The sequence below is a fragment of the Molothrus ater genome, chromosome 2, assembly GCF_012460135.2.
Source record: "Molothrus ater isolate BHLD 08-10-18 breed brown headed cowbird chromosome 2, BPBGC_Mater_1.1, whole genome shotgun sequence".
In the NCBI taxonomy this organism is placed as follows: domain Eukaryota; kingdom Metazoa; phylum Chordata; class Aves; order Passeriformes; family Icteridae; genus Molothrus; species Molothrus ater.
The window spans coordinates 61,564,080-61,577,031 of record NC_050479.2 but is presented as its reverse complement, the minus strand read 5'-3'; the positions used below and the strand labels follow the sequence as shown (position 1 = coordinate 61,577,031).

Here is a 12,952-nt window from a genome sequence, read left to right as displayed (position 1 = left end):
CTTTGACACCACCAAACTTTCAGGGGCAGCTTTGTTCCAGGTATGGAGAGCCTGCTCTAACCAAAGCACAAGGTCTCCTTGCTCACAGCTCCTGAAGAGAGATTTGGCATCCTGTGTCAGGGGGTAGCACTTTATCAGCAACAGAAACTCATCAAGGAGATGAGAATTCAGATTTAGAAACTAAAGGCTGCTTGCTGGGGAAATGCCCCAGGAAGATGAAGTTCCAAGGGGCTTGCTAGAGGCTGGAGTCTGATGCTGAGGGAAATCTGCAGTGTTGGCTCCCCCAGCTGTGAGAATGAGGAGAGAGAAGTGTGGTGAGAGAGCCTATGAGCACTATGAGATGAGGAGAAAGGGACTCAGTGTCACTCAGTGTCAGCTGAGGGTCTTGGTTTTGTGATGAAGACAGATGTTCACACAGTGCAACACTGAGGTTATACAAGTAATGTCTAATAATCCTGAAATTAATAAATAAATAATGGACAAAAAATCGTACAAAATTCTCTTTTTGCTTTTCATATGCCAGCTTTCAAAGAGGCAATTTTCTTTATTGTAGCAGAAGTCAGAGAAATTAACTTTAAAAAAAAAATTGTTAATAGAAAACTTCAAGCTACAAATCTCCTGCTGCAGCTCCACAGAAAGCTATTTGTTAGCTCCTAGGAGATTCCTGATTTTGTACCATAGCGAACAGATAAAGTGAAAAAAACCAGGTCAGAGGTGGATACAGACTCTCTCAATCAGGAAGAAAAAATAAGCAAACAAACTAGTAATGAACAGGCTAAGCATGAAAAAATGTAAACAGACAAGCAACTGTAACACCAAACCCAGTCATTTATTGCCTCTCTACTACTTAAATAAGGCCTTTGGCAAGTATTAGGGATAAAGCAGTACATTTCCTCAGTGCTGAAACTGGTAGTCTCAGAGGAGACAAATTAAAGGTCCTGCCAGCCAGGTTGATAAGAATCAGCTAAAGAGAGGAAAAGGTACTCTTGAGGTTAGAAGTCTTATCAATACTAACATTATCTAAGGCCTACAGCACTGCCAGGTCTCGTGACATTTCCAACACATTTTCTAAAAAGAACAGCAAATAAAGCTCTTTCCCAACAGGGCAGAAATCTAACATGTAGGCTATCTTATGCCTTCCATATGGTGATAAAAGTCCACTTCTATAACTTTTCTGCCACACCAAGATTATGATTTCTGAGTTTGCCCACAGAGTTTCCTCATTTTATTCACTTTGAAACTGACTCCTGCAAGCCTTACATGCCAGTCTTGTACTGGCCAAGACAGAAAACATTTGATTTTCCTCTGCCCCTTTGATCCATCATTCAAGGCTCTGAATTTGCAATACTCCAAAACTCTGAACCCATCAAATGTGATCAAACCCATCAAATGCTGGTAGGTGGGTGAACTGCAACAATCAGCAAAATACCTCACAGAAGACAAACACAATTTGTGAAGTCATGATCTGCAATGCCTGGCATGGCTAAGATTCCTGGGATTTCTCAAGAGTCATAAGGAAAACCAAGAACTCTGGTACAAGCCAAAAGCACACTTCTGTTTATTCATTACTTCTACAAGCTGGACATGGACATCATAGGAGGACAAAATAAGGTCATGGGATTAACTCCCATTGTTTTGTATCAGGTTCTGTTCTCAGGAGAGAAACTGACAATAAGTACATTCGTTTGCTCAGACATACATGTTAGACTATTCATACAATATCCTAAAATAAATAGCCACACTCTAAGGGCACCAAGGAAATGTACACAAATTCTCAAAAAACTAACTCCAGTTAATGCTGGCCTACATTAAATCTATATCCTTTTGCTATTGTACCACTGCACCTTCCCTGCTCTTCCACAATATTTATTATAACCAGTACCATAGGCCTTGACTACACATACCTTAAAGCTTCTTTGTGTGTTTCAACAGCTACCAATGGAGTCTCACACTGATTATGGCTCCTGGAAAGCTACTGGGAAGCTTGTACTTTAGGCTGTGTCATATTTATCTGCCAACAAACCCAGTTATATTTCTAAGATAAAAACTGTTTCTGCGTCTTGAACATGGCAGCATCCAAATTATCTTCAACACTGAGTTGCAAGCTAGCATTTAAATTAAAAGTTACTGTTTTATTCCTCTTGACAATCATTTTTCAGTTAGAATTTTGCTTTTGGAGTTTAATTAATATATGTTAACTGCTTGAAAGAGGATAAAATCAAACATGCATTTAGCAGCTTTATACCACCCCATGTTATACCTCTTACATATATAAGAAGCCTCTGTCTTTACAAAAAATTGCTGATTTTATCACATGGAGCTCAGTGGTTATCATCATAGTTACAATGAATTTCAGATATTCCAACATATGTATAATCAACATATGAATCCTTTTTTTTTTTTACTACAATATCAAGAAATTAAGGAAGTGGTATCTACAAACAGTTTGAGCGTTGTATGCTTGTGTCTGCAGTCACATTCATACACTCATAATTGGTAACATTTCAATACTAAATTCACCCTATATTGTCTGTCTACATGCTCAAAGCTTGGACAACATTAAATACTCAGTTGCTGCCCCTGCAGCTTCCATATAATGCACTTCCACAAGGACTGCACCTAACTGAATTTGCTCTTACATGAGAATGCATTTCTTTACTGTATCATTCTCAGCAGACTACACAGGCTCAGAGCAGCAGCTTCTGAGTATTTTTATTGGGGGGGAGCAGGTCACACTTTATACTGGCACAAATGCTTGGTTTTCACAGCTTCTGTCACCACTGACAGCACTTTCAGGTAGGTGCAAGCAATGTCATAAACAAACAAGAGCCACATACACATATTTGGATTTAAATTGCTTGCTCATCCTCATATAGGACCAAGTAAAGCCAATCCTCATTTCTCTTCTCCTTTAGCTTAGTGTGTTATTTGCTATGCTCCTTTCACTTTTAGCATAAACCAGCCTTCAGGCACTAAACAACACTAGTTGAATCACCAAGCACTGTTTATCACAAGCTCTAAACAAATAGATTTCTGTATGGAAAAACTGATCTAAAATTATAAAATGCAAAAGGAACTCAAATTTAGTTTAAGAGAACTTGTCTCACATACGTCTTGATTCCTGAATATTTTGACTGTAAGCATCATTCAAGATATTATAGATACTAAAGATTTTACATGGGCTCAACCAACAGGGACACTTCATAGATGAAAAATCCATGAGGTCCTGTTAGGTAAAACATCATAATTTCTGGTTCTAGAACTCTCTGAGCTGTGAATCACTAAAGGCTGGAAGAAGCTGGAACAGGTTCCTCAGAAAGGAGGCAGGTGCTCATCTCTGCAAACCTCCATGGTTAGGTTGGACAGGGGTCTGAGCAACCTGTTTTAGTTGGAGATGCCCCTGCTCATTGCAGGGGTGCTGAACTAGGTGAGCTTTAATGATCCCTTTCAAACCAAACTGTTCTATGATTCTATGAGAAGTATTTTGGGGAGGTACCATTGTGCTTCTACACTGCTCTTACTCTCATCTCAAGGTATCTGCTGCTGACCACCACTGAGGACAGGACACCAGCCAGATGAACTTAGGTGTGATCCAGTATCACTCACAATCTCTCTCAAACAGCATCATGTAGAGTAGCAACACTATCATGGCATTTCTAGGTGGTTTACAACTATCCCAACAATAAATGTGATTAAAAATATCATACATAATACTAAGGATTTACAACATAAATTCCAAAGTTTGACAGCACCTTGCCAATGTAAACATCTTTTAAAGATGTAAATCAAATAGTTTTGGAATGTCATATCTCATTTACTTTCTTTACTAACTATGACTAAACCTTACATATTTTAATTTAGTAAAATCCAAAAGGATCTTCTTATGCTAACATGCTAAATAAAAACATAAAAGACATCATCCTTTCCTCAAAAGCACTTAATATAGGCAAAGAAACAGTAGATTAACAGAAAAAAATTAATACTACATAGCCTGAAGTACCTGAGAGATAGTTTGGAAAAGGTCATCTAAGTTCCACAATGATTTTGAGAAAAAAGTGAATAAGCAAATAGTGTAACTGATGGCTGAGAGTCCTCCTTTATGTGCCCCAGGGTAACCAAATACCATGACTCAGAGAGTGAATCCATATCCAGTTTGATTCCATAAAATGGGTTTAGAACTTATCTTGTCAGCATATTTAAAGAGCTCACACCATACAGTAATTAATTCTTCTGGCTGAAGCAAAAATATAAACAACTGAACACGTGGCCTTACACAACATTCACGGAACACGGAGGAGGCACCAAGAGAGACAATTCAACCATTCAAACACAAATGAAAACAAAACAAAACCAAGAGTGCACCCTTACAACTAAAAAAAACCAACTAAATGGAAGTATCAAAATTCTGATTCATTTTAGCAGCTAAAATCTCAATATCTGATTTACACGAGACACTGCATAGCCATGAATCTCAGTCTTGTAGTGGTATAAAATGCCAATCTCTAGGAAGTACTCCTTCTTACCTTAAAACTGCACCACAATTCACACAGAATCAGACTGAACAGGTTTTACCAATTAAATAAGAATTGCAAGCTATAAAGCATACCTTGGATTCAGTACAAGTCTGCAGACTAACACCAGCCTTCTGACATGCTTAGGCCAGTGTACTAGAAGGAATCTCCATTTTACAAAAAATTCCCTGCTACAGAAAACAAAACCCAAACCCTACCTCTAGCCAGACACAAACTATACACTTTTGAGAGTATTTGATGCTGAAAGGCAATTCAAAGATGTCAGATACTAGAAAAAGCAGACATCTCCATGTTTAATTGTCCAAAAAGTACCTTCGAGATGACATTTTAAACACCCACTAGCATTAGAGTTTTGTTTAGGAAATTCTTTTAACGAAAAGTAGGAGTTTGAAACTCTTTCACACCTTTCACATGAGCCATCTCCTCTCTGTGCCATTACCACGTAACAAGTGCACTCCAGTCCCAATACTATTTAATCTATGTGCACCAGAGATAATACTACTTTTTATGGACTATTTTTATGACTGCTTAGTTTATGCAATTGAAATCAAGTAAAAAAGTTCTGGAAATGTGTCACAAATTTTCCAACCTAAAGAAAAGAATTCAAACTAAAGGTAGACAAACAACAAATTGAAACAAACAAAAAAAAAATCTAAAACAACATTGCAAAGAACATTACATTCTAAACCTCTCCCTCATCAATCATTTTATTCTCCTTCTTTTAAGGGAAATAAATTATTACATATATATATATATATAATTTAAACTTTTGGGCACAGCAGATAAACAGTTATGAAGTTATTTTTTAATGTTATGATATTCTACAAAATATTTTTAAAAGGAGCTTTTTTTAATTTACCAATTTCTTAAGAACCAAAACTGGAAATCTGCAGTAATAAGTAATTTCTTAAGTGCTTCAAAGAAAATGTCTGTACTCACCAATGCTGCCGCTTTCTGATTTTTCTTCTGATTGGTTTTCTGGGAAAAAAAATAAACAGAAAAGTAATCACGATGCTTCTGTGTTGATTATTTGAAATTACATCCAACAACTGGGTTGCAAAGTAAAGAACATGATAAAATCAAAATCACTGGATTCGATTAATGTTTATAAATATACCTTCTGAGGAATAATTTGCTACCAGGAGCAACAAAAAAAGTCCTTTAGTGCCCAAACTCCCTCACAACTTAAATGAGAGAACTCTATTGCACCTCTGACTGATCTCTGCAAGAACAAAGTTACACATTTATATAAAATCAGTAGCAGGATTATGCTCAAGCAATGTACATTATTCATTTATCTCACTGGTTAGCCTAGACAAACATTTTTGGTTACCACAAAAATAATCAGGGTTCTGCAAAAGAATGTTCTTAATTGGCATTAGGTAATTTTTTGACCTTGATCAACCTCTTCTCTACCCTTTTTACAGGCAATGGAAGAATTTATTTCTTCAAGCTTTTCCTCTCTGATTATTTGTCCTACAACAATTCTATAGACCATCGGTATTTTTTGTCAAGTATTTGTACTTGTCAAGTACAACAAATACATATAATCAGAAATATCTCCTGTTCCACTCAGCAGAGAATCATGTGTAGGAAACAGACACAGTGTTGCAAAGTGACTTGCTAAAAAATTATGGCTCTGGTGAATGGCAGAGTCAGATTCAGAAGCAGCTTTCTGCAAGAAATTCCAATCCCACATTCCAAGAAATGGCTGCCAGTAGACGTATTGTGGTAATTTGAGTTACAACCCCTACCAAGCCCTGTAAGATTAAACCCCTCCATTAATTTGTCAGTATTATATTTGACTGTTCCCCCTATATTTCTCCTTTTTATGCATCCTCTGATGCAGAGAACAAAAAGAACAATTTTCACTTCCCTGAAACACAGTTAGAAATGGTAAAACATACTTGTCCTTTGCTTTCAACTCAGGCAAGTTACAGCTGTCATTACAAGCTATTTACTTACAGGCAAGAGTGAATTACTGCTCTAACTCAGAGAGTAATTTTCGAGTACAGTTAGGTTGATAATTTTTGCTATTTACAGGCTGGGTATTAAAAGAACTGAAAACATGAAATATTTTAGAAAACCTTTTTCATGCCACTGATTCTTGCTGGCTTTGAAGGCTTCTGTCCCTCTTTTCTCATTGAGATGGCTTGAGAGCCTGAGGACTAAATGCAAACATAAAAACCAGTATCTTCTAGCTCCTTCTTTCTTTATACCAGGTGGCTGTCATTAGTCTCAGCAGCTGAAGGCACCTGCTTTCTCTATGAGAAACAATTATTATATGGCTCCTTCACAGCCATGAGTATTCACAAAGTGAGTAAAGATCCCTGCCAACTTTCAGACGTACATCCAGGATAGCCTGTGTGCAGAAAACCAAGTATTTTCTCATTGATGTAATTTTTTGTGCATATTTGGCACATTTACAGCATGACTTAAAATAAATGTCCAACCAATTCCTAACTCAATTGTAGCTTAATGAAGGAAATACTCAGTACACACACAAGAAGCAGAGAGGATGAAATGAAGAACATACAAACAAACAAAGATACAAACACCTGTCTGAAGTGAGAAGCAAGATGGAACTGGACTTTTAATTTCAACTGTTTAATTCAACTCAGTTTCAATGGAAGACCAGAGTTACCTCACCGAAACTATTGCCAAATACATTACCCTTGAACATCGCTAAGAGCATCTCTGATTCAAATGGCAATAAAGGTACTTCATGTCTACAGGGAAGGTGTGTGTGTTTGTATCTGCCCTCAACAGCAGAGACAAAAAAACAGACAAAATTCAAGTAAAAAAGTGTCATTTTTCTTTCTCATCAGTAGACAACTCAGTTTTCTTATGATTAGGTCACAAGTTCTCCTTTAAAAATCTTCTCAGCATTAATATAATGAAGAAGGTAAAGGCAGTTGTACTACGTCTACTGAATATATTTCATTAATGCAGACCACAGCTGCTCAGCCTCCTCTACAACATGCAGGAGTTGACAAACATCAACAGATTTGGGCTGGTTAGCTGGGGTTTTTTGTTGTTAGTGGGCTTTTTGCTGTGGTAGTGGGTGGTGGTAGGGTGTTGGTTTTTTACATATACATCAGTGAGACTGGAAACAAAAGGTATTTTAAATCAATGAAGCTTGCAAAAAGACTATTCCCATCACACAGAGCCCATTCTAACAGACCTTGTATTTTGTGTGTTATATCCTCAATTGTTTAAATTTGTACAAGAATTAACAGTCTATAGTTTTAATAAGAGAAATGAAAATAAAATTAGCTTATCCCTGCCAGCCAGCTGAACCTGCTTTACAGTACTTTTTTAACCCTCCAACAAGCATAAGTAATTAAATAAATATCATTTCCAATCTTTTGAGATGGAGAAGGGGTATGATGCAAGCAACTGGAATTGTTTTCTAAATGGACTGTATATCTCAATAACAGACACAAAATTTTGAGCCATCGAAGTGATATCTGTAATTAAACTAGCTTGAGCCTCAAATTCTCCTTTTCTGATCAAGGTTTTCATCTTTATGATTCTCAAAAATATCTGGAAATGTGCATAAATGCCATAGTTTTGAAAGGCTGCTGTTGCTTCTATTACTTTTGATCATGAGGCTGCTGATAGGTTTTCTGCTTCTGCTAACAGTCCAGAAAAGACTGAAGTACAAAACAGAACAAAGAAGCATTAGGTTAGATCCCAAAATCTTCTAGAGACTGGACTATGTGGTTAAGTGACAGCCTGAACAGAAACAATTGGAAAGTACTGTTAATGTAGACAGGTGAATGTCAAAACTCCTCATTAGGCTGCACTGAGATGGCAGAACAGTGAGGGTGTTTATTTCCTAAATAACAGTCTGATGAAGAATTTCAGAATTCAGACACTTACCTAACAGAATTGGAAACAGTATTACAAGGCATCAAGATTCTGAGCACACTGTATTTTACTGAGAATAATTAAGTGTAATTAAAGAAGTGCTTTAATGAAAGGTTTTTATTAGGGTTTGTTCCCTTCACATTTCTTTAATGGCTGAACATAGCTGATATTTAAAAATACATAGATACAAAATACAGAATAAAAACCTCTGAATATTCATTTTTGCTGGAACACAATTGCACATTGTAAGTTATATGGTAAGTGTGATTCATGTACAAACTCAGAAAAGGTACTTTCATATATGAGAAGCTGTGTAAAGGAAAAAACCCCAACAATTCAAAACAATAGGAGAATTTTCAAGGAATGAGGGAATAAAGGAGATGTTCTTGGGTACATAGGCAGCATTACATGAATTATTGAAGAAGAACAGAAAAAATAATTGAGTGTCACTAATTGAATTTGTGAAGGAGAGAAGGCTCAGGAAACTGAAGAAAAACAAAGTATTAAAAGCCAGCAATGTTGTGTGAAGCATGAAGCAGTGAGACAATCCATGCATGAATGCTGCTCAGAAGCAAAGCTCTGACATGTCTTCTGTCAATGGAATTCTCTGAACACTTTTTACTTTCAGTAAGATGGAAAGAGCATGAAAGAATTTAAAGATGCAAAAATAGACATTACGGCTATCCCACTTATGAAGGGGGAGTTGTGAAGACATATTCAAAATTTAAATAAAATGAATCATCTTATCCAACTTTACAGAAATATCTTACACTTTATCTGTGTCTACAGTGTAAAATCTTCTCCTCCACCCATCAATCCTTTACAGTCTGGGATGTAATTGCCTGCCAAGGTCTGTGTTTTCACAAGTCATATTAGTAGCACATTTTTCCAAAAACCAGTTCAATAAGAAACTTTTATCATTATGTCTAGCAAAGCTGCAATTTTATTTCCATTAAGATCCAGCAAACCTAAACTATGTGCTGGCAGAAAAAATTAAGCAATGGGCAATTAAAGTAGTAAGGAAAGCAATGTATAATCATAATCAGAAAAGTTTGCAGTTAAATGTTTAACAAAAGTGTCTTCCCATTCCTTCAATGAGGAAAGAAACTGCTAAATTACAGTATTATGCTAGGATGTCTGCCAGCAGGAAGCTCAGAAAACAATTTTAACCAAATATACCCTAAGTATCAGACCCATGAATTGCCCCTAGATAGTTTCTAGCTATATGCACATATGAAGAATTCATTTTGTTCAATAAGACACATTAAAATATATGCAAAATCTACTGCTTCTCACCCGCCAAAAAACCACAGCTATGACAGCTGATGACAAAGATGAGATAAAACGACTGGAAGCACAAATAGCATTGTAGCATAGCAACTGTTGATGTACATATGGTGATGTTTATGGAACAGAATGTAGTTCATATTTAATGCAGAAATAACACCAAAACCAGCCTAGACAGCAAGACCTAGACAGCAAGAGACAAGTGTGCTTTGGATCCCTCTGCAGATATGATAGAAGCCATGCTTCCCACCAGCTTTGCTACACTCATGCTCAGGAACGCCACCACAGGCCTCAGTGATCTGCCCAGCAAGGAGAAAATGCAATGTTCACATGTGCAACAGCCTTGCAAAGGAACTAGGGAGATACTTTGCAACTACCACCTTCAGAGTACTCAGTATTATTCACCAGGGCTATTTCAAACCACTGAAAAAGGAAAAGAAAATAAATGGGAGAAATCCCAGAGCTAATCCAAGCAGAAGATGTAGCACATGTGAAAGCCAGCACGGGCCAGATTTTTAACAGTATCTGGGATGGAAGGCACTTTACCAAGTTCCTTTTAGCTCAGATACACATTTTGGACACAATAAATTGCACCTTAGAAGAGCCTACTACCCATTAAGAAATACAGGACCACCATAGATGCAGACATTTACAATGAAAGAACTAAAGGATTTCTCCCAACACTACAATTAGGAGAATCATAGTTCAGTTAAGACAAAGCAAAATAAAACCTACAGAAAATCCATTCAGAAGACTAGAAATTACATAATGCAGAAAATATTAAATTTCTTGTCAAATCTGATCTTTTTTGCTTGCTCTAAATGACCTGATGAGTCAATGTGAAGTGCTGAATTATCCAGAAGATATAAACTGCTTACAGCATCTTCCAAAATCACAGCATATTTCAGAAAAGCCATCAAAAAGACAGTCACTCCAACATAAGGATCCCAGTGTTACAGGACTACATAGAGAATAGATCTTAGGATATTCAGTGTGTTTAAAAAAATGGTGGAGGGGGGAAAAAAATCACAAACCCATAATCAAACAAAAATCCCACCCTGTACAAAACAAACCCAACTGCTTTACACCATTTGCTCTGGTTGATTTCAGTCAGTCCTCAATAAGGGTATTGACTGAGAACAGTAGTGCATGAAGCACTTTTTATCCATATTTCATTTGCCTAATTCTTCAATTGCACCCTTCTAGATGACATCTGCAGTTCCATACCAGCCTAATCTTTGGCCCATGGCTGAAACTGATATATTGCTTGTGTTACATGGTGCAGATTAAAAAAAGAAAAAGGACAACATGCATTTCAGAAAAAAATATGCTAATTATAATATGAAGACTCATACTGATCTGTGAACCTAGGAATGAATGAATTTCAATTTCCTATTATTGTCTTACTGTGGATCGACTGATGTGCAAAGATATGTAAATTCTTACTGAGTGTTTTTTCATGGTCATTATAGTGGGTTTTTCCATGGGGATTTTCTGGCATCCAATACAGTAGCAGCCTTTCCTTCAGTTGGGACATCTGTACAGTCCACCCTTCAGACACCTGTTTTCCCACTAGCCATAGTACAGTTTGAAATTTGTTGAAAATGGACATGGAGCTCAAAACATGCCTACACATTTAAGCACATGAGCGTAACCTCACAAATACGATGCCTGTGAGGAATCTGACTGGATTTTGGAATATTTGTTTCTTGTTCATTTTCCAAAGCAAAGAAATTCAAGCAAGAAAAGCACAGTAAAGTATATTTTTGACTGTACTGTCACTGTACCAACTTAAACACAACAGCAAAATATTTTAGCCATTTTGCATTTAAATTAGTTTCAGGAAAACTCATTGACTGTATGTTATGTTTGCTAATCTCAAACAAAAACAATTTTGACAGGGTCTATGCTTATTCAGTGCTTCCTCCCCATCATTTCTCATGTAACTAACCACCCTTTGATCCCAGTTAAAATAATAACTTCTACTCAGTAAATCCACAGTCCTCAAATAACCCTTTCTAGTTGCTGGGAAATGCACAATATTTAACTGATTAAATTTTAAAAAATGAACAGAGGAAAAATCAGCATTCTTACAGAATTGTAGTCACAGCAGAGACCAATTTAAGGAGAAAAAACCAAATACTAGTTCATACAAAAAATACGTGGGAACACAAAACCACGCTTTTTCAGTCAAAACCCTAAAGGAGACTGTGCACAATGTACTGCACTCTGCACTGCATTCCACGTTCCCCCTGCTCTCTCCAGCAGACTCAGAGATGAAATGTACATGATAACCCCGGAGAACTTAAATCAGCTGCTCAATCACACAAGTAAACAGAGAGACACAAAAAAATTACAACAGTGTTATCTACGCAGAAAACACTAAAATCTGACTTACGAGTTTTCTGTCTTTTACAGCACTGAATTATTGAAAGCAGACATACTGGTAAAGTCATAACAACTTTAATTCTAACTTACCTACTGAAGTTTCTGTGAACACTGTTAAGGTCTGTCCTCCCACACTTTGCAGAAGAAATGGATGTTCCCTTGGTGCACTGACTGAAGCAGGCTTTCCTCCAATATCACTGATGCTTGCAAGCTCTTCATTCAAAGTAAATGACACCTAACAGTCACAATTGCCACAGTGTTACCAAACAGACTCAATTACACTGTTTGCCAAGTTATGGGGAAACAAAAGGAGAGAAAACACAAGTAGTATACCATATTTCTATTTCAAAAATAAAGAGTAATATGAGTCCTTCCACACTGATCTTTTGCTGAAAAACAGAATTCAAAGCTTTCATGTACTAAATGAAATTTACTCAGCTTTCAAAAAGTTGTAAATTACCTCCTCCTGAAGTCAGAGAACAACTTGATTTTACTTGTTAAAATATATGGCATAATAGGTTTTCAGCCATTGCTCAGTATGAGTGCTGAAAAATGTTTTGCACAGCCAACTGAGTTCCAGAAAAAGTGCTCAAGTACCACAAGAAGTGTTACTAGCCTGGGACTCCTGAATTGCATACAGCCCAGAAGAGGTTTAAACACAGCTCCTTTGCCATGTTCACATTGTACACTCAATAGAGAAGCTAAGGAAGCTTGAGGAGGGATACTTCACAACAGCACCACATGCTTTTCCTGTGCATCCTCCTCAGCCTTTTGTACTAACACATCTCAAAGTGTCTGAAGAGAAGGTAAACAAAGTGAGGGAACAGAGAGACCTGATGCAAGTCACACAGGCATCTATGGGCAGAGCTACT

The 12,952-nt window shown here is 36.9% G+C and overlaps 1 protein-coding gene across 1 annotated transcript in view; it reads right to left on the bottom strand.

Annotated features, from left to right (window-relative positions):
• Window positions 1-12,952, bottom strand: part of GTF2F2 (general transcription factor IIF subunit 2) — a 79,048-nt gene that overhangs the window by 58,742 nt on the left and 7,354 nt on the right. Inside the window, exons 4-5 of the mRNA XM_036386194.1 lie at window positions 12,171-12,315; window positions 5,472-5,510 (exon numbers count right to left, since the gene is read on the bottom strand). Of these exons, the coding sequence (XP_036242087.1) occupies window positions 5,472-5,510; window positions 12,171-12,315 (184 nt within the window). The remainder of the gene's footprint in view (window positions 1-5,471; window positions 5,511-12,170; window positions 12,316-12,952) is intronic.